At 36.1% G+C, this 20,592-nt stretch overlaps 2 protein-coding genes and 3 non-coding genes across 7 annotated transcripts in view; 4 read left to right on the top strand and 1 right to left on the bottom strand.

The window, feature by feature from the left end:
- Positions 1–325: 325 nt before the first annotated feature.
- RPS3A (ribosomal protein S3A) lies at positions 326–5,297 on the top strand. Its single transcript, XM_031941647.1, has 6 exons — positions 326–588; positions 1,656–1,759; positions 2,196–2,383; positions 4,098–4,306; positions 4,841–4,950; positions 5,136–5,297. Exons 1-6 carry the CDS (start codon positions 527–529, stop codon positions 5,255–5,257), a joined length of 795 nt encoding a protein of 264 aa, XP_031797507.1. The 5' UTR covers positions 326–526; the 3' UTR covers positions 5,258–5,297.
- Positions 3,118–3,186, top strand: LOC111721340. The gene has a single exon (XR_002770594.1). It is a non-coding gene; the product is annotated as a small nucleolar RNA SNORD73 (small nucleolar RNA).
- On the top strand, positions 4,700–4,763 carry LOC111721341. Its single transcript, XR_002770595.1, has one exon. It is a non-coding gene; the product is annotated as a small nucleolar RNA SNORD73 (small nucleolar RNA).
- Positions 4,986–5,050, top strand: LOC111721342. Its single transcript, XR_002770596.1, has one exon. It is a non-coding gene; the product is annotated as a small nucleolar RNA SNORD73 (small nucleolar RNA).
- A 9-nt stretch (positions 5,298–5,306) lies between the features above and the next one.
- The window catches only part of SH3D19 (SH3 domain containing 19), a 204,615-nt gene continuing 189,329 nt past the window's right edge, over positions 5,307–20,592 (bottom strand). For all 3 annotated transcript variants that reach the window (XM_031941646.1, XM_031941645.1, XM_023505943.2), the window contains 5 exons: positions 18,595–18,806; positions 16,837–16,889; positions 13,660–13,846; positions 13,051–13,157; positions 5,307–10,766 (listed from right to left, as the gene is read on the bottom strand). In XM_031941646.1, the coding sequence (XP_031797506.1) occupies positions 10,650–10,766; positions 13,051–13,157; positions 13,660–13,846; positions 16,837–16,889; positions 18,595–18,806 (676 nt within the window). In that variant the 3' untranslated portion in view covers positions 5,307–10,649. The remainder of the gene's footprint in view (positions 10,767–13,050; positions 13,158–13,659; positions 13,847–16,836; positions 16,890–18,594; positions 18,807–20,592) is intronic.

The raw sequence follows: 20,592 nt of genomic DNA on the forward strand, positions 1-20,592 counted from the left end.
GGGGTTGGGAAGTAAGAGGCGGGTTTGGGGCCATTTTCACTCGGCATGTGTTTGTAGGCGGGAGAATCGGGGGGAACGCGAGACGTGCTGAGGCGTTGGGAGAAGCAAGTCCGCAAAGTCAAAACGGAACGCGATTTCCGGCTCCGATAACGACTAGCATGACTTGGGTAAAACCTCTCCGCCTCTCTGTAAACTCATTTGTAAGGATAGGTCTGAACAACACAACGCCATAGTTCCCTAGCCTGCACTCCGGCCATCGCGTTCCGATCCGCGTCATCGCGCCCGCTACAATCACTTCCGCTTCCGCGGCTCTTTCCGGTAAGCCCGTACAACCTCCGAGCGCCAGGGGGCGCTGAAGCCGCTCCTACGCATCCGTCTAGTCTCTCGCAGATCTCGCGACGATTTGGGTCGGGCAAAAATCGCGTGGCACGCACGCCGGAGGAAACGCCAGGACCGAGCCACGCCCCAACTTCCTAAAGTCTCGCGCGAGCTGCTTCTCCGGCCTTTTGGCTTTCAGAGGGGGATCATGGCGGTGGGCAAGAATAAGCGCCTCACCAAAGGCGGCAAAAAAGGAGCCAAGAAGAAAGTGTAAGTGTTGACTGGGGCTGGGGGTACTTGAGTGGGGGTCCTCCGAGTTGGGCGGATGGGTCTCCAGCCGCGGGCCGGGCGGGATGGCGGGGATGGCGGGCGGATTAGGTTCGGCCCAGGCCGACAAGCGCCGGGGCCGGGGCCGGTAGGGGCCGCAGCCGCGAACCCAGGAGCGGCGGGAGAAAGTGACCGGCGCCGGAGCGCACGGGGCGGGGAGCTCGGAGCCCGCCTGCCGGTCTCCGGAGCTTTGTGGCTGTAGTGTCGCGCCCAGGCCCGACCCCACGAGGAGCCGCCTCTCGGCTGACGGATCCCCCGGAACCCGCCGAGGAGCGGGGGGTGGTGGGGCGTCTGTTAGAACTGGACGTTTCCTTCTCCGTGCCCTGGGAAAGCGGAGGAACTTGTGCACTGAAGCCGAGCTCCGGCGGGGACGCGCTGAGCGAAACTGCCCAACCCCCGGCAGCCCTGGGGAAAGGGGTGCTGTCAGCCTGAGGCCTCTAGTCGGATACTCGGCCACAGAAAGCCTTTCTCCGGCTCTTTAAAATGAGCAAAGCCCTACAACCGCGGGAGGGTGGCTCCTGTGCGGCTTAAGTGAAACTAACCCTCCCTTAAGGGCCCGCTCTTTGATCCGTGCTGGGCAGCTGTTGGAGAAGAAATGTTTGCAGGCCGTTCCTTGAACGGGACGCAGGGCCTTCTCCTCGGGTCTCCTCAGTAGTTAGTGCTCCACGTGAGAACTTGGCTACTGATGCAACTTACTCTCAGTGTCCAGGGACCTTGGAAGGTAGAGCGACTTTCTGTGGCCTCGGGTGGTGGGTGTTTGGATTAGGATCTTAGTGAGCCCGAGACCAGCTTTCTCTCTGGTACACCGTGCTAGATGGCGACTTGTAAAATAACAAGCAGCTAACTTATGGTGGGGTTTTTTCTCTCATTCATAAAGGGTTGATCCATTTATGGTGAGTTTTTTTCTCTCATTCATAAAGGGTTGATCCATTTATGGTGGGTTTTTTTCTCTCATTCATAAAGGGTTGGTTGATCCATTAATGGTGGGTTTTTTTCTCTCATTCATAAAGGGTTGATCCATTTTCCAAGAAGGATTGGTATGATGTAAAAGCACCAGCTATGTTCAACATTCGCAATATTGGCAAGACACTGGTGACGAGGACTCAAGGAACAAGTAAATATTTCTTAGGATTTGTGTATGGCTTGGAATAGTTCCTATTGCAAACCACCTTTTCTACTGGAAGCTGGTGATAGCAGAAATAGAAATAATTGATAGCTGTGATGAGTAAAAATAGCAAAAGGTTTTAATACAGCTTAAGACACAATAATCAAATCTTTTGGTAAAGAATATTAAAAGATTTTAATGAAGTTGAGTACAGTTTAAAACAATAATAAAAACCCTTTGGTGTAATAATCATAAGCCCTTTTGAGGTTTATAAAATGCTTTCTTCACAATAACTGAGGTGGATTTGGTCCCACATGCTTTCTCTTAGTTTTTCAAATTGTTTTTATCTTACCTAAATGATCTATTTTTATGAATTCTTATGAAGTAGGTTTGGTGTTAGGGTTGTAGTTTTGTTGGTGATAAGAAAAATGATTTTGTTTTCTAGAAATTGCCTCTGATGGTCTCAAGGGTCGAGTCTTTGAAGTAAGCCTTGCTGATTTGCAGAATGATGAGGTTGCTTTTCGGAAATTCAAATTAATTACTGAAGATGTTCAGGGTAAAAATTGTTTGACCAATTTCCATGGAATGGATCTTACCAGGGACAAAATGTGCTCCATGGTCAAAAAGTGGCAGGTAAGCATCAAATACTACATGATTAGATAGTTATAGCAATCCTTGAAGCACTTTAGTTTGTATTTTACAATAAAAGTTACAGGGGCAGGTTCCTTATGGTTCTTAGGTTCTTCTCCCCTCCCCCCAATTAAATATGTAGGCAGTTATATAAAATATCTAGAGCTGGCTTCTGGACCAACTTTTTTACATGTGAGTTGGCCATAGTGTGGCTGAGGAAGCATTAATAGAAACTTGTTTAGAATATTTTAAATGGAGGATATTCTGTAGAACTAGTGTTTTCATAACAGGGATTTTAAGGATAAAATATTTTTCTAACTGGCACTTAAAAATTGACATGCTTTATTAGTATCAGAGTAGAGAAGTTAAGTAGAGAAGATATTAGTATCAGAGTAATATAAATAAGAGTAGAGAAGATATAAGTATATATAAGTAATGTATATAAGAGTAGAGAAGATACTAGTATCAGAGAAGAAACCCAGGCTAATATGGCACTGAAAGGCAAAAGATTTAAGGCTTCATCTTAGTTCTCTGCTTCTTTGGGACTGATAGCAAAATCTGAGACTTTACTTTTTAACAAGTGGGAATAATAATCCTACTTGTATCTGATAAGATTTGAAACTGCAAAGACAGGAAAATGAGATAGAATTCTGGTAGTTTGGACCATCTTTTAGTTTTTTACCTAATATGCCAGGAAGAAGCAGTAGCATTTAAAGATTTTAATTGATGGTTATGGGAATGAATGACAAAATGTTTCAGGCCCAAATGATATATAATGATTAAACCGTTGCATTTTTTCTGACATTCCCCTATGAAATAGGTAAGATTTCTGGGAAGTTTCAAGGTTCTTTCATTTAATGATTGCATGTTTGGTGGAGAATTTTGTCTCCATCCAAATAAATCCCCTTTTTACCTTAATTTTCAGCATAACTAATTTCCATTTCAGTATATTGTTTTAAAATAACTTGATACTTAATAATTGTTTTCCAGAATTTCTCTCACTGCTAAGTCTTTTAGATTGTCAGAATTTTAATTGGAACAGAAAGATTTTTTTTTTTACATTTTATTGCTTTTATTTAACATGTTCCAATTTTTAGTAGATATTTGAATTGGAGAGGATATGGAGTTTTTAGTGTAATGGACAGTAAGATCTTTTTAAAGAGACCAGGGCAATCAAAAGAAGCCATAAAATCTGTATACATGTGGTCTTAGGTTGATTGATGCATCTTTTTCTTTGCTTATTTTGTGCAGATTCAAATAGTTTTACTCTTAATTTTATTTAGTTCTAGCAAGTGTGCAAAAATCAGCCCAATGCAAATTCTACAGATTCCTAGTTTCTGAAGTCTTTATTATGATTTATAATGTTTATTGTGACCTAGCATTATCAATAAAAGTTCAGTTCATTCTGCTGTTAGAGAAGATTGGGAAATGAAATGGGCAGATTGCCATTCAAAAAAGTTGTTCAAGAAAATTGATTACCAGAAATTTCTGTCCTAGAGGGCTTTGTTTGGATAATTCAGATTTGTTTTTAAAATTAAGTTTGGAGTACTTGAAAGGACATTATTCATGTGTCAACTTGAATAGAAATGATTCTCATTTTAAAAATTCATATGAAATTGATTTACAATTAAATTTAAACTTGTGCTTTTTTTTTGATGTTGGAGTTAGAAGTGATTAATCATTTCTGAAGCTGAAAAGATAGTATCTTATTTTCTAGACTATGATTGAAGCCCATGTTGATGTCAAAACCACCGATGGCTACTTGCTCCGCCTCTTTTGTGTTGGTTTTACCAAAAAGCGCAACAACCAGATCCGTAAGACCTCTTACGCCCAGCACCAACAGGTCCGTCAGATTCGTAAGAAAATGATGGAAATCATGACCCGAGAGGTGCAGACAAATGACTTGAAAGAAGTTGTCAATAAACTGTAAGTGCACAGGTTTCTGCCTTCACAGAAATAGTTAAATCTTGTGTCTGGTAATCACTGGAGTTAAGCCTAATTACTTTGATTCAAGGTCTGTTCTCTAGATACTTTCTAAACAATTACAATCCAAGTGGTTTCTTTTGCTCTTAAATGGATTTTTAACCTCATTACACATTCATTGTGGGGCAAGGAAGTGTCTTCCATAATGTTCTAAACCAATTGTACTGTCTAAAAGAAAATACTTCTGTTTCTTTTCGTCCTTTTGATGTTTTGTAGAAACATGTATCTATTTCCTCTAATGAAACAAGACCACAATCTAGCCTTCTTGGGCTTATGTTGTTCTTGTCTGTCTTTATGAAAAAAGATAAGTCTGAAGTAAATGCTGCATCTCATGGGAATAAATGATGAAAAACGTTTCGGTCCCAATTGATATCTAATGATAACACACTATTCTGATATTCTCATGAAGCATGGAGATTTTAAAAATAATTGTTTCTAAATCATTACTGGACTTTAATGTTAGTATTTCTTTTTTAGAATTCCAGACAGCATTGGGAAAGACATAGAAAAGGCTTGCCAATCCATTTACCCTCTCCATGATGTATTTGTTCGAAAAGTCAAGATGCTCAAGAAGCCCAAATTTGAATGTAAGTAGAACTGGTAGAATAAGTTTCTAAATGGGAATGAATGATGACCACAGTTTTGGTCCCAAATGATGTTTCATGCTTATACTCATTTACTGACATTCCCAAATCTAAATCCAAAATTGTTCATTGGTATTTGGAAAGTCCTCTATTCCTATAATGGTTAATGTGCTTTTTTCTTTTTTTAGTGGGAAAACTAATGGAACTTCATGGTGAAGGTGGTGGCTCTGGAAAACCTTCAGGAGATGAAACGGGCACAAAAGTTGAAAGGGCTGATGGCTATGAACCACCAGTTCAAGAATCTGTCTAAGAACTTTTAAAGGTTGAAAAATAAAAATTTATCATTGTGATGGTTCTGGTTTTTTTTTTTTTTTTTTTTTTTTTTTTTAAGGTTTTATAAATAGTGACAGTACTATTTGGTGCTTGGAAAATATAATTGCCTTAATGAAATTGTATAATTGCTCTGTAAATAAATTTGTAATAAAACCATGAGGATTGTCAACACAAGATATGACCTTGGGTTTGTCAACAATGGAATAAAGGTATACCTTATAAAAGATTTCTTCATAAGGCAAATTGGCTGGGTTCGAGCAGAAACTAAATTCCCAGCTTTGGTATTCTCAAATTGTTTACAAAGTATTTCTAAATCCTTTTAATCCTCACAACTTTAATGACAAAAAGTTTTGTGTAGGTGTCAGTTAAATGATTACAGTCCATTGGTGCCTCAGTCTTTCCTTGCCTTTTTTGTCAGCTTTTTAAGGGTTTCAACATTTTATCTTGCAGCAGAAGAGGCAAATAATGGTCTCCAGAAAAACCTTAAAATTTTAACATTTTTCATTTGGCTAGGTTTAGTGATGCTTTTTTGTGCTTTTCTTAGCAAAGAAACGAAGGCAAACCAGAATAAGTGACTTGCTTGAAGTCCAAATGACCCCATGGATTGTACTCGGGGAGAAGTATACATATTTACAGGCCTGGCACCAATCCAGATTAAATTGTAATTGAGAAATGCTTGATAATGCTGTGCATTTCTAAAGCAAAATGGAACAAGGATCTATTTCTATTTGAGTTTGACAATGCTATTGTCGAAGGCCAATCAGAATTTGGGGTTGTTAGTAATTCTGGACTGGAGGAAAACTTAAAAAAGATCAAAGGATAATAGAATTAACACAATCCCCTGTGTAGGATTCTTAGTACTTGTTGATTATAAGGCCAAACAAATTTCTGGAAGAAGAAACCAGCCTGATATTAGAAAACATGAAAAGGGCATGAATCCTTTAAGCCAAGAAGGAAAACATGTATTGGTTGGAAATGGGCAGGCTAAACTGACAAAATTAACAATGGGAAAATCTTTTTTGTGTGAGAAAAGTTTTCTCGTAAAGCAATTATGATAAAAGTACTGTTCAAGAATTTAAAGCTATGGGAGAAAGTGGAAGGAAATGTTCTCCCAGTTCTATTTCTGCAGTTTCTCAATTTAACTGTTGGGTTATCGTCAATTTACATGCTACTATCTTTCACTAAAACATGGTAGGTAATGTTACAAAGAACACAATTTGTCTATATCTGGTTAAGTCACTGAATCTATTGAGGGTCCTCTAAATCTATGATGTATTTAAAGACAATAAATCTTGCCAAAAAACGGTCACCATTTCTCCCCAAAGAAAATTACCCCCCCTTGATAGAATTAAAATTCATTAATCCTAACAAGAAGCAAAGATAGTGAGAGGATTATTTTACTTTGACAGAAACAAGTTGAATGTTGCACTTAAAATCCCTGACCACTGGACATTTTATTTTAGAACCAAAGGCAAAGATGGCTTGAGGTTTTTCACAGGACTGACAAAGCTACAAGTGGGATGGTGAATGGACAAATCTCAACTATGTGGGTGATTTTATAAATATCAAATTATAGCTCAATTAAAATAGCAAATTAGAAAGCTATTGGTATCAGTAGTTTTGGTTTATTAATGGAGCCAAAGTAAAGAAAGGGCTTGTTATGCTGTTTTTGTAGGTTTGTTGTTTTATTGCCAAAAGGAAATAGAGCTCATAAGCTTCTCAAAAGGGAAAGAATGGAAATCCTGCCTAATGTCTTTATTAAAATTCAATTTAACTGGAATGTTGCTCCAAAACATGAAGTTTCCAATAGTATGGGGGTAGGATTATTCCCTAAGGGGCAGTACTTGAAAATAAAGGTATAAGAAATGTTTTCTCCCCAAGTAGGATTCTTTAAAAAATCCAGAATGTATGATCCAGACAGATGATTGGCTAAATGCGTATTTAGCTTCCACAGATACCACAATGCCCAAGTTAATCAATGAATTTGCAAAAAATTAACATTTATCTTTTGTGTGGAGATAAGTTCTACGTGATGCTTTGTGGTTATGTGAGGATTCTTCAGATGTCTATAATTTTCGAGATACCTAAATAACCTAATCCCTTAAGGGAAAGCTATCCATGTTATAATAAATGCATTAGATTTAGATTAGACATTTGGATTTCTAGGTAGCTGCAAACACTAATATAAATGGTCTGGAATAGGATTGAGAACCTGAGTTGGAACTTGTCTTCTTTCTTCAATGAGATAATTCAAGGTCTGTGAAGAGTCCTCTGAAACTCTGGTCGATTACAAATGTTGCAAAGAAAATGTCAATCTTAATAACCCAATAAAATAAATCAATTCTACTTGTTATTTGGCATCAAGGAGAATTTCAGGATGCTTTAAAGGCCTTGATGATGATGCAATCTCCCCAGTGGTCTCTAGATGGCAATATTGCACTAAACTGGTGGCTTTCCCATTTTTCCAAATACAAGTGGAAATATAGGACTTTAGGATCTCTGACTTCCCATTAGAAGTTTTGACATACTTAGCTGGAATACTAGTGTTTATTTAGAATGGTGTTGCAATGTAATTCATGTAGGACCTGTTGATTTGACAAAAGACACAAGTGTGTTAATATTTACCAAAGTGAACATATTCAAAATTTGATCTATTCAGCAACATTTGCATAAAATTGGTTCATCTTACCTTGAGAAAGAATTTTAAGTCAATAAAGCCCATCATGACTAACAGCACTGCTGTCTCTGGCTTTTAGTGCCTTTTGGGAGTTTTGTTTTTCTTCACTATTCTCAAATATCCTGTTCTAGCCAAAACTTTTGGCAAATGTACCGACTACTGATTTTTCAGATTCATTTCCTTTTCCTCCACAAGTGAAAGACTTTTTCAAAAGTAATGATAAGGGAACAATAATCATAACCTTGTCCCACTGGCTCATGTAAAATGGGACATCTTTTATAGTGGCCTTTAATTCTTAGAAGGGAAAGTATATCGTGGAGTTAAAAGAGTAAATAAGTTCTACTGTACAAAGTAACCTTAATATCTCTTAAACTCCCCTTTAATACAATAAGACTTAATATGCCAAGCAGTGTGTAGAAGTCTTTTTATCTTCACATTCAACTCTATAAACGATATCATATTTGGTAACCTAAAGACATTTCTTGATTATACTGTTTCTTATCCATTAAAGAATAGAAATTTTGAAGGGATTGGCAACATAATGTATCATGAAGTAGGCTTTCTTCTAAATTTTCTCCCAAATCTTTCAATTGCTTGAGAAGATCTGCAGTTTTAGCATGGAGAGGAAGCCTGCAAACATTACTGGTTCCATCCTACAGCAATCACATTGAACCTAGATGAATTTTGCCTTAAATTAAAAGGCCACTTTCCATGGTGGTAGTACATGTGAAAATCCATTAAGGCACATTTTGGCTTCCCATGGTTATAATGGATGACAATGTATGGCAGCTCTATCCCTGAATCTAGAATCTGATAATATGGGCAGCTTCAATGTTTCCCAGGGCACTTTGTGAACTAACATGAAAGTTATAAATTCAAAGTATTCATGGATTAAAGAAAAAAAAATTGTTATCTGAGCAAAGAGACTTTCAGAAAGCTTTTTCAGCTAAGGTTAATAAATGGCAATTAAGTTTACAGTTATTAAATTTTCTTGTTTATTCCCTTCTAAAAACTCATTTTAAAAGGGATTCAACTCCAAAAGTTGGGCTTTCAATCAAATTACAGAGGATCTGAATTTCAAAATAAGAAGAAAGAAAAATTCAAGGCAAAAATGGTTTTGTTGGCAAAAACATGCAAAGTGGTAAATAAAACCAGCAGATCCAGTCCCTATAGCTGCTTAACTCTGGGTCTCTTAAATCTTCACTTGTGCTCCCATTCCCACTCTTAATAATTCACCCTGTTGGAGAGAGCCAACACAAGATAAAACAACAAATGGATTTCTAAACTATTACTAAGTTAAGGATTATCGTACATACAATATTGGGCACATAATAGACTACTGACTGAGAGTTATTTGGCACAGGGCATGAGGTTTATATACAATTTTTTTTCACCCAAATTCAAGCTTTCAAACATAATTCGGAAAATTTTATATTTTTAAACATATTTCTCTTCTGCCAATGTGTTTGGAAGATTGTCTTTAACTTCCTTAGTTCAGGCTCATAAATTATAATTGATTTGGTCGTATAAATCAACTGCTTTGACCAGGGGCTGGAATCCATCATGACTGCCAGCAGGACAGTGGCTTTACTTATTTTAATCTCCATGCAAGGATAAGCAGAGAAAAGATAAACAAAAAAGTACCCGGTGAAATTGTCTACAGGGCTGACTTACGTCACCTATGAAGAAATTTGCTCTGGGTATCTGCTTGCTGTTTTGACAGTTGCTCTGCAGTCTGAGACTTTTGCATATGATTCATATTGCAGCAATAGAAGCAGCCACAGCTTATGTATTACTGAGGTAATTCAAAGAAAATGAATTTTTCTCTGGATACCAGTAATTGTCACAGGAGTGTTCTCAGATGCAGAGCTGTGCTAGGTGATAGCCCTAATAAAGTAAAGCATATGTTGAGGAAGAAGAAAGAACTATGGCTGGCAGGTGAGTATTAGGAGCTTTAGTGAGGCGTATTTCAAGGGTGTTTTGGAGGTTTTACAAGGCAAGAAAGTTACAAGGATTAAAATGTACTATTCTTTCCTTCTTCCCTCCCAATCCCTGTTAGCGACTGCAGTCTTTGAATGTGGCCATTACAGGGCATTATTACATCCTGTGCTGGGAAGATTTTTCAGGAGCCTACCCAATACAAAGCAGAGAATTGCCTTAAAATAAAGGATATGTACCCAAGCTGTTATAATTACATTTGAATATCAAAAAAATGTAGTTTGTTACCAATCATATCATGGTAGTTAAGATATATAGAAAGCATAAATGTCATTTTAAAGGAAAAAAATTAATAAGCAAGGTTAATTCACTTGTACTTTTAACACCCCAAATACACACAAGCAATGGTCTGCTTGAAAGACCCTCCCACTCCATCAATTTTCCCTGCTGAAAAAGAAATGACCCTGCTAATTCTGCCTGGGTTCTTTTAGATTATCCACAGTGTATGTGTTTAACTTGTACATGCTTCTATCATGAATGAAAATGTAAAACAAAACCTAGAGCTTTTCCACTTTCAGGAAATTCTAGGGTACCATGTTACACACTTTGCTTACAGTAAAAAAAAAAAAAAAAATAGTGCAAAAACATGTATTTGATAGTCAAAGTAATAGTTCAAGTGATACCAAAAGGCAAGGGACATTTTTGTACTGGCTGAGTCACATGCTTCTTCCCATTGCACAAACACCGGTCATTCTTAGGATGCTTGTAGAACCTGAATGTAGTTTTTGGGAAATATTCCAGATTTTCCTGCTCGTTCTCCACTCATCCAGTCTTCATCTACAGATTCCAGCTCTGTTATTATATCACCAGCCTGCAGGAAGAGATGGTTTTTAAATGGTGAATAGCTTCTCTTGAGTGAAAGCATTGATAGCAGGACTATCTGGAGAGATCCTATGATTCAGCTCCCCTTTCTCTATGTCAAACAATAATCTTAGTTACTTAGAAAAGCAGTGAACAAAACAAAACACAATAGTGAAATGCATCTAATGATGTCATTTGTTTTGATGTTCCTTTTTCTTAAATTCTTGCATTTATTAACTTCTCATGTTCAGTTTTTACCCCACTTGTATTTCCCTCCCTACCGATAAAAATCCTCTCAAAAGCAGTATTGCCTTCAAAGGGCTCTTGTTGTGGAAGGAGGAGGAGAAGAAATAATTTCAATCTTCAATTCACTCCCACTGGTCCCATAGACTCCCTCCCTTCATTTGCCCCCATAGATCCTAATTGTCTTGTTTTTATTCTTCTAAGTTCTAAATCATCTCACACACAAGACACTAAAATATTTGTTCCTAGATCAACACTACCAAAAATTCCAAATTTACAAGGCTCTTAGAAATCACCTACTTTAACTGTACCCGAACAGAATCCCATCTAAAATAATATGGCATTCAGTTTCTGCTTGTAAAATTCCAGTGACAGAGAAGCTACACTAGAGTGAAGAGGTTTTTCCTTACATAAAGTCTAGATCTTTTTCTTGGCAATTTCCATCTATTACAGATATTGGCTCTATGTTCATTATTTTTCTGTCTATTCTAATTCTCTTTTACTTAAGCCTTCAAAAGACAAAAGGGATAATTTTTGAAGTTAGAATCAGAGGAATTGCACATCTTAGAAACCATTTAGTTCAACTTCTCAACTTAATAGATAAGGAAGCCCTAAAGAGATTATGTGACTTACCCAAAATCTTACAGAGAGTTAATGACATTACATAATATGCTTTGGTTCCTGCCCTATAGTTTCTAACCATTTCCTGGATTCTAACTTTAAAGCAATAGAATATTTAGGTGCTTTTGATACTGATATGACTATCTGATTTCAAAAAAAAATCTTTGAAAAGAATCAGGATAAGTGGTTTTATTTATGATTCTGAGGGTGCTTCTTGGAAAAAAACTGTACAGGTTAGAACTCTGGGTTTTCCTTTGTTTTCTACAACTTTTATTGGCAGAAAAACTGCTGGCTGTCAACTGTCATTAACTCTTAGTGCCCGTTTCAAATATATAGAGGTCCAACTAGGCAAAGTAATTATGAAATAATTCAAGATATAAAGAGTGAAGCTTCTCCAGTTCCATGGATTATAACTAAAACCAGCTTTAACAGATTCTCCTATAAAAATTACATTCTGCTAAAGAAACAATGTAACCATCACTCATTCTATAATTATCACTTATTCTATGGGGAGTCTTGAGTGAGGTACAGAGAAAAGGAGGATGAAGAGAACTGTTTTTCTGAGAGAAGTTTCAAGCTCTATCTTATAAAGAAGGATGAAGATAATTTTTGAAAAAAGACTTTAGTATCCTGAGCATTGATTATTGGGACTATGTTTCAAAAATTGAGAATCACAGTTATGATGGGTTAAAGATGATATTGGCAATGATCTCTCATAAATGCCATATTGTCTATTTTATTTTTTTGCCATACCATAAACATTCAACTTGACCAGCATCTTTTAAACTTCAGTTCAAATGCTTCCTTTCTCTTACATGAAAACTTTCCTGATCCTTTCAACTGCTGTGACTTCTCTCCACCAAATTATCCTGTATTGTTCTCTCCCCACTTGATTCACATGGAAATATATATAAAAAAGAATGTATTAAGTTACCCTTATTAAAATGGATTGACATACTAACCTTAAATAGTTAGCTTAACAATTGATATATAGAGTGAATTTTTAAAGAAAATTGTCAAAAAAAAAAGTTTACTGCATGTAAGATTTAACAGAACCTATATGACCTGGACACATGTATTGTTTTTCAATAGCATGTTAATAGAAGCTCCTCTATTATGGATGTGGAAGGGTTATCCTTTACTAGTTCTAATTACAAATATCTGGGTATTCTCCAGAGGCAAAAATTACAAGGCCAAGGTCTGAATATTTGGATCACCAGGATGATAAGCCAAAATCAATTGTTTTAAGTGCTTTTGCAAATTATTACCATCCTCTACATTTTTAACTATGAATATAATTGCTTCTAGAAATTTAGAGACCAAGATTTGTGATCTTGTGCCCATTCTTGGTTTATGATCCCCAATACATTCTTCAAGGCTAAAAAGACATTTTACATTTTATAGCTTTGGAAGAATTGTAGAAAGCTGACCTTGAAGGAAAGCTCATCTTCGTTCTCTCCATGGAAATCATATAAAGCCTTGGCCTTTTCTTTCTTCTGTCCTGAAGCAGGTATCAATTTTGACTCAGCTATGGAACCTGACCAATAAATACACAGATTTAGGAGATATTGGACAAAAATGTAGTTCTATTAAAAAAAATACTCCATCCTTATAGGATTTATTATTTCTAAGTAACCATAAAGTTCTTCCACTTTCAAAGGGGATAGAGGAAAGAGTTTTTTCCTAATAGTGGAAAACTTATGCAAAATCTAAATCAGTAGAAAGAATAAACCACTTAGAAAGATAGGAGTTTTAAACATGATGCCTCTACTCAAAAAAAAAAAAAAAAAAAAAAAAGCCAACCCATTTAAATCGGTTTAAACACAAAATACACAAAGCTTATTTTATTATTTTAAAAAAGATAAGTAGAGAAATAACTTTTTAAGAGTTCAGGGTAGTAATAAGAAAAGGACTTGCTTGGAGTTTTTTTGAAGTCCTCCGCCTCTCTTTTCAGTAAAGCATCCTTTCATTGATGTTAAAAGTAGACATGAAAATTACAAGAGACTAAAATCTCTATCTCTCTCAGGGAAGCATCATACCAAGACAGGGCTGAACAAAGACTGCTGGGAAGATTCCTTCAGTGTTGTTCAATCTGCCCCTATACCAATCAGAGTCCAGATGCTCAATGATTAAGATACGATCTCCCTTTTTAAAGGGCAAGTCTTCATTAGTTTCTGCTGTAAAATCATGGAGGGCTTCACACCAATCACCAGAACAATGATCCTTCTGTCAAAAAAAAAAAAAAAAAAGTCAGGTGGTAGAAAATGTAAAATCTAATATTAAGTTGACTTCTACAAAGCTAAAAAGAAAAAAAAAAAATCCATTAGAATCAAATTTGGTAACTTTAATTAAAATACCTAATTTTGCCAGCCATTATACTTAATACTAATGATATACAGTCAAAAATGAAATAATCTCTACCTTCATTGGGGGAATTTGGCTGACAAAGTGGAAGGAAAGTGAAGGGACATGAAATTTCAAAAATCTTAAAAAAAAAAAAAAAGATTGTTTTCAAATAACAATGACAAGAGTTTATATGTGTTTTTAATAGAACTAACAGTTGTACACTGCTGTAAGGTTTGAAAATGCTTTTGGTATATTATTTCTTTATTCTCATATGACTTCTGTAAAGTAAATGCTATAAGTATCCCCATTTTAGGGATTATCTTTTTCTCTAAAACTGCTTTTCATTCTGACTTAACTATTTCTACTAGTGGCTTTATCATTCACTTTTCTCTCATGTTCACAATCTTTATGTTTTTTTTTTTTTTACCTCTCCCTTTCCCCCACAATCTCCTGCTATAGCCAATTAATTAGCAAATCTTGCCAGTTCTGCATCCTCACTCCTAACATCTCTCCTACTGGTCCCTTCTCTTCTAGCACATAAGCCCTCATTACAATCAGTATGGACAACCACAATAGTTTCCCAATAGATCTTCCTGCCTTTGTTCTTTTCTCACTCCAAACTACTTTTGTTTCTCTAATGTTCCTCATACCTATCAGTACTCCAGACAAACCATCAGAACTTTTTTTTCCCTTTATTTTAAAATTTATTTATTTATTTCTCATCAGAACGTCTGTAATCTTCATTGAATATATTTCATATTCTGACTTCCAGCCACACTGAATTACTTACTTCTAGACAGCATGCCTTTCCTGCCTGCTTTTTCTTATTATCCCTTCTATTTTCCGACCCTACTTCTAAATCTCGGTATCTATTGAATTCCTCATATCTGCCCTTCAAACTCAACTCAAATGCTACTTCTTATAGGAAATGTTTCCTGTTGGAAAGGATTTTTCCTCACTTTGAGAGATCACATGCACTTAGTATTACAGTTACTTATCTATGTATCCTATTATCTCTACTAGACTGTAAGTTAATGAGGGCAGAGATGATATCAATTGTATTTTGGGGCTTGGGTTGGAAATGTTCCACAATGCACAAGAAAGCCTTTCTGATTTAGGGAGCAAGGAAGGCCGTACATAGGTTCCTATGTAGGAAGGAATAGATAAAGCAAAGTATCACCTAAAAAGCCCAAGTCACCCACCACCAAGAGATGATAATGAGCTAGAAAGTCAAAGATGAAAGCTTTGATTGGAAGAAGGACCAACCCTAGTCTTAAATATTCCAAAGGAGGCTGAGACCAGGAATGGTCTCATACTAGCATAGAGATTTTGATACAAGGAGAATAATGAAAGTCCGAGTTCTATGACATGTTCTCCCCTCCTCCCATTTGTTATATTCCATTTTCTATAGGTAGAAACATGGTTTATAACTTATTTTTATTTTTATATTAAATTTTATTTTTTTCTTTTAATCAAAATCCACTTTCTCTCCCAATCACCCGAACCCTTGCAACAATGAATTGGCTGGGTGCCACACCTGTTACCAGAAAGACCCGAGTTTAAATTGTGCCCCAGAAACTTTCAAATTTCCCCTCTATTTATTCAAAAGTATGCAAAAGTAGCATCTCCCTTCCACGACTGTATCAAATGGGATATAATTATAAAGCACTTAAGATATTGCCTGATGTAGAGTAAATCCTATATAAACATTAGTTATTGTGATTATCATGCAGCAAAATAAATTCCTGTATGGATAATGTCTAAAAAATATGTGGAAAGCACAGTCTTGTGTATGGCCTGTAACATAAGACCTCACCACAATCGCCTGTAAATTTCCTTAAAGTGGGTAGGTACCACATTGTTCTCAACCTCTAAAAGATATTGGGCAGTTATCTAAACTCTCTATTTCTCCCACAGCCTCGCATAGGGTTATCACATAGTAGATACTTGATAAATATTTGTTGAATTAGAATGTAAGTGATTTTGTGAGGATGATCAAGCAATAGGGAAAGTAATAGGACATGGAGAATACTTGTTTCTAACATCAATCTTTTTGTCCCAAATATGTGATTGGGATCAATAGTGTTGGAAATGAATTTTGTTTAAAAAAGACCTTGCCCTAGATAGCAGAAATAGAAGCAGTTGGGGAAGTAGCAAATTCTGGTCTGCTCTAAGGAAAAATGTCCTAACCTTCTCAAAGACAAATGGTCTGATTTGGAAGGGAGTGGGTTCTCCCTTACTGGAAGTGTTCAAGCAGAACACTGAATGACTATTTGTGAAGCAATGTTGAAGAGGCCATTCTTGTTCCAGTCTTGGGTTGGACTGTAGGGCCCCTGATCTCCCTCCTAACTAGAGTTGATGACTGAAAAAGGAATTCATCTCCACTAGGAACAGCTGTGGTCTCTCTTTCATGCAATACCCATCTCTCTTGCTCCAAAGAATAGCATGTAATTATTAAGAAGGACCTGTGGCTTCCATGCCCCATGAACAGGATGAGATTGACAGAAAAAGTCAACATCATTTCAAAAGACAGGAATGAAAGCAATAGAGGGCCCTGCCTAATTGCCAGCGAAAAATTGACAAACATAATAGTTCTGTCACACCAAGCTTTCCATAATATGTCAAACAAAACAATAAGCCATTCATTTTTACTGTTTAGTTCAAACATATCTAAAAGTCAAGGTAGTAAGCTGTGCCCATTTAAAAAAATTTCATTCTACCATGTTAATTAATTTAATTCCCGAAGTACAATGGTTAAGGATAAACTATTTCATTTTTCTGTGTAATACATGTAGTCAATTTTTTTCATTTCATTATAATGAATATCCATAAATCTAAGACTTTATATTTATCTAGCCTAGGAAGCCTACCTGTAAATGTGAACCAGAAGCATTACTCCTTGTATTCTGTGGAGTTCTTTTACCTATATTAAAACAAAAAAAAATAAATTCCATATAAATTTAAGGAATTATTTAGTTTGGCATTTATCTTCTGGCAAAATTTCTTTTTAAAAAATATGTGTATATAATTTTACTTCTCCAATTTCATGTTAAAACAATTTTTAAAAACTTTTTTTGCTTTTTATTTTTGTTTTGAATTCCAAATTCTATCCCTTCCTCCTTCCTCCCCCTCCCTGTTCCCTGAGACAGAAAGCAATCAGATATAGATTATACATATGCAATCATGTAAAACATTTTCATATTAATCATTTTGTAAAAGACTTAAATAAAAGAAACAGAATAAAAAAAAAGTGAAAAATAGTATGCTTCAGTGTGTATTCAAATAAGATCAGTTCTTTCTCTGGAGGTAGATAGTATGCTTCATTGTGAGTCCTTTGGGATTGTCATGAATCATTGTACTGCTGAGAATAGCTAAGCCATTCAAAATTCATCAAACAATATGCATATAATGTTCTTCTGGCTCTGTTCATTTTACTTTGCATCAATTCATGTAAATTTTTACAGATTTTTCTGAAATCATCCTGCTTGCGATTTCTTATCGCACAATAATATTCCATCACAATCATATACTACAGTTTATTTAGCTATTCCCTAAGGATTTCCGATTATTAGCCACCACAAAAAGAGCAGCTATAAACTTTTTGAACAAATAGGTCCTTCCTCTGCCCCCACTTTTTTTGGGGGAGGAATGTCTTGGGATATAGACCTAGCAGTGGTATTGCTGGATCAAAGGATATGCACAGTTTTACAGCCCTTTAGATATTTTCTTTTGTTTGTTTTTGGTACGATTTCTAAAGATATATGATAATATTCTCTGAATGTTATATAGTTCTTTATAGTCCACAAAATAATAATATAAAGATTAAGAAATGGTTAGAGAAGGTGAGTTTTCTATCTGAAGTCACATGACTTATAATAAGTGTCCAAGCCCAGATCTGAACCCAGGGTCTCTATACTTCAGGTTCAGTTCTCTGCTTTTTTTAGGTAGAGTAGATATTGGGAGAATGGACTGGTAATTTCATCAGTGTAGGAAGAGCTCTTCAATGATCAGATCAGGAACTCCCTTGTAACTTACTCTTAAGAGAGATACGTGGGGAGACCGAAAGGCTAAGTCACTTGTCCCAAATCACCTTGACAATAGGTACTGGGGAAAGGATTTGAAGGTTGCTCCTTGATCCATTATAGAATGCTGCCTTTAACATATGTGTGTTACACACACACACATATGTTAAAGGCAGCATTCTATAACATTTATACATTATACATTGAAATGCATCCATGACTTTTTCATTCTGTACAACTCTTGTCCATGACCTCTTCTAAGTTCACCACCTAAAGTATTGTGACCCTTTCCTGATTTTTCATGATTGCAAAGATACCAAATGAAGGAATGGGTTCTTCATGGGTTATTCCTTATTTTTACCACTGTATCAGCCCTTCTTTGTTCATTCACACATTTCTTTGATGACAGACTTTCTTTTGTAACATGTTTAATATCATATAAATATAAACTTAAAATTTTTCTTTTATTCACCTCATTTTTCTATTTCTTCTTCGTGCAAGCTTGGGAAATATCCTCATTTCTGATTTGTCATATTTTGTCCTTTGCAAGCATTTGCATGTGACGTACTCAAAACAAATCAAAACTAAAATATTTTTGATACTCACTTGAAGTTGCAGCCATGTTGGTGATCTGATCAGAGAGATCTTCAATGATTTCAACAAAATTAAGTGGGAAAATCCCCGTCTTGCCATTCCGTTCTCCTCGGGCCCATTCATCATTGATATACTCTTTAAGGAGAATCATTTCTCCTTCTGAGAAACTCAACTCATCCTTTTGGTCTCCTATGTATTCAAACCGAGCCACACATCTGGGACCTCTGAACAAAGTAAAAAAGTCTAAGTATAAATCTAAATTGAATCGGATTCAAATTGCTTCAATAAAGCCATTTATTTATTTGCATGGATTCATTCAGGGCCTGCTACACTTAAGGGACTATGGTAGGTAAAACATAATTTTAAAATGTAATAAAATAATATGTAAATACAATATAATACATTTTTCCAGGCGTGTTATTGCACTGGTGTAGGAAATTCCCTCCAATGAAATCAGAAACTTCTCTTCAATCTTTCTTCCAGGTTGGTTTTTGCTATGGGACAGCTTACATTTTCTTCTATTCTTCTTCTAGTCTTTTAACTTAGTTTCAATATTTCTTGTTGTCTCATGTGGGGTCTTTATTGTAATTTTCAAGGAGTTTGTTGCTTGAGCTATGGTGTATACCTCTTTTCTATTTTTTCTTCACTAGCTCACATTAATTCTCCATCTTTTTCATCAGTAACTTGTAGAGAATGGTCTGGGGCCCTTTGAGGTTAAGTGACTAAACCATTACTGGTGAAAAGATAGGCTTGATGCCATGTCTCCTTTACTCCAAGACTGGCCCTTCTAACTACTCTAATCTGCTTCCTTTTCAACAAGAAACAGAACCTATAAAAATACCTGAAGATAAGTCACCTCTTCTGAGGGTGGATGTCATTTCAGTTCACATTCACTCATTAGAATAAATGATAGATATGGAGACAATTAATTCATTTAATTATACCCCTGGACATAGCTGCCAGTCACTAAATAATCTCTTAGATGGCATAGTCCACTAGGAATCAAGATTTATGCCTGGAAGAGAACTTTGAGGTCATCAAATCCAACTTTATTTAACGGGTTCTACAAAGCCTAACTAGCAGAATAGGGATTTAAACTCAAATTCTTTGGTCCCAAATCTAATGTTTATAATAATGCACCACTATTATGCCTCCTGGGTATCCTTGGGACAAAGGGCAGAGAAAGGCAAGGCCCCAGTCACTCTAAAGGCACCAAATATAGGTTCTACTAATAGTGGAGAATACAAGGACTAATCTAGTGTCAGTGGCGGGGTATGAGAGGTAAAATGAGATTCAATCATGAAGACATGCTAGAATCTGACCCAACACCTTGACTCCCTAAGTCCTATAGTGGAACAATCGGTTTTGTCCTTTTCAAATGTTTGCATTCCAAGAAGTGGAATGAGGTTTATTTATGTCTAAATGAGGTAGATCAACTCAAAAGAGAAACAGAATGGAGACAAAAAAAGTCTTCATTTTTCTTAGAGTCAGTATAGCTTAATATCCAAGGCCTATGCTTACACAACACTGACTTTAGAAAGAAGTTTCAATTATAACAAGGTCCAGGCAAAGGAATTGCCTGAAGCAAGAGAAAGCAGTTGGACATGCTCCAATCAAATCCTTATTTAGTTAGGTCATGAGTCAACTGCCAGAGAACACAGCTTTAAGTTCAACCTGTATGCACAGTAAATGCTGCTTACAACCTTCTCTCCATCCAAAGCCCAAACAAATTTGAAATCTCAACCAAGTATTTTGTATCAGAAGGTTTGTTATTTATGGCAACCTCTGTATTTATTTACTTATACCCTCAGGAAACATCTCCTTTGGCCTGACCTATTCAAATTTTTTTCTTTTTCAGCAGACACTGAATTTCACTTATTTGTTCATTTTAGTAGAATACAATATAAGAGAGGAAAAAGAAATTCACAAAAAAGGCCCAATGACATCAAGAAAGAAAATCATCTCTAAAATTAAAGAATTTTCCCATATTGATGAGTTTTTTTTTCCTTT

Source organism: Sarcophilus harrisii, chromosome 6, assembly GCF_902635505.1.
Source record: "Sarcophilus harrisii chromosome 6, mSarHar1.11, whole genome shotgun sequence".
Lineage (NCBI taxonomy): Eukaryota > Metazoa > Chordata > Mammalia > Dasyuromorphia > Dasyuridae > Sarcophilus > Sarcophilus harrisii.

What these genes read in the sequence shown, in the direction of transcription:
- RPS3A (XM_031941647.1), top strand. Translation starts at nt 527, where the DNA reads ATGGCGGTGGGCAAGAATAAGCGCCTCACCAAAGGCGGCAAAAAAGGA. An exon ending in GACGAGGACTCAAGGAACAA is followed by an intron (nt 1,760 to 2,195) that starts GTAAATATTTCT and finishes TTTGTTTTCTAG; the next exon opens with AAATTGCCTCTGATGGTCTC. An exon ending in CAAGAAGCCCAAATTTGAAT is followed by an intron (nt 4,951 to 5,135) that starts GTAAGTAGAACT and finishes TTCTTTTTTTAG; the next exon opens with TGGGAAAACTAATGGAACTT.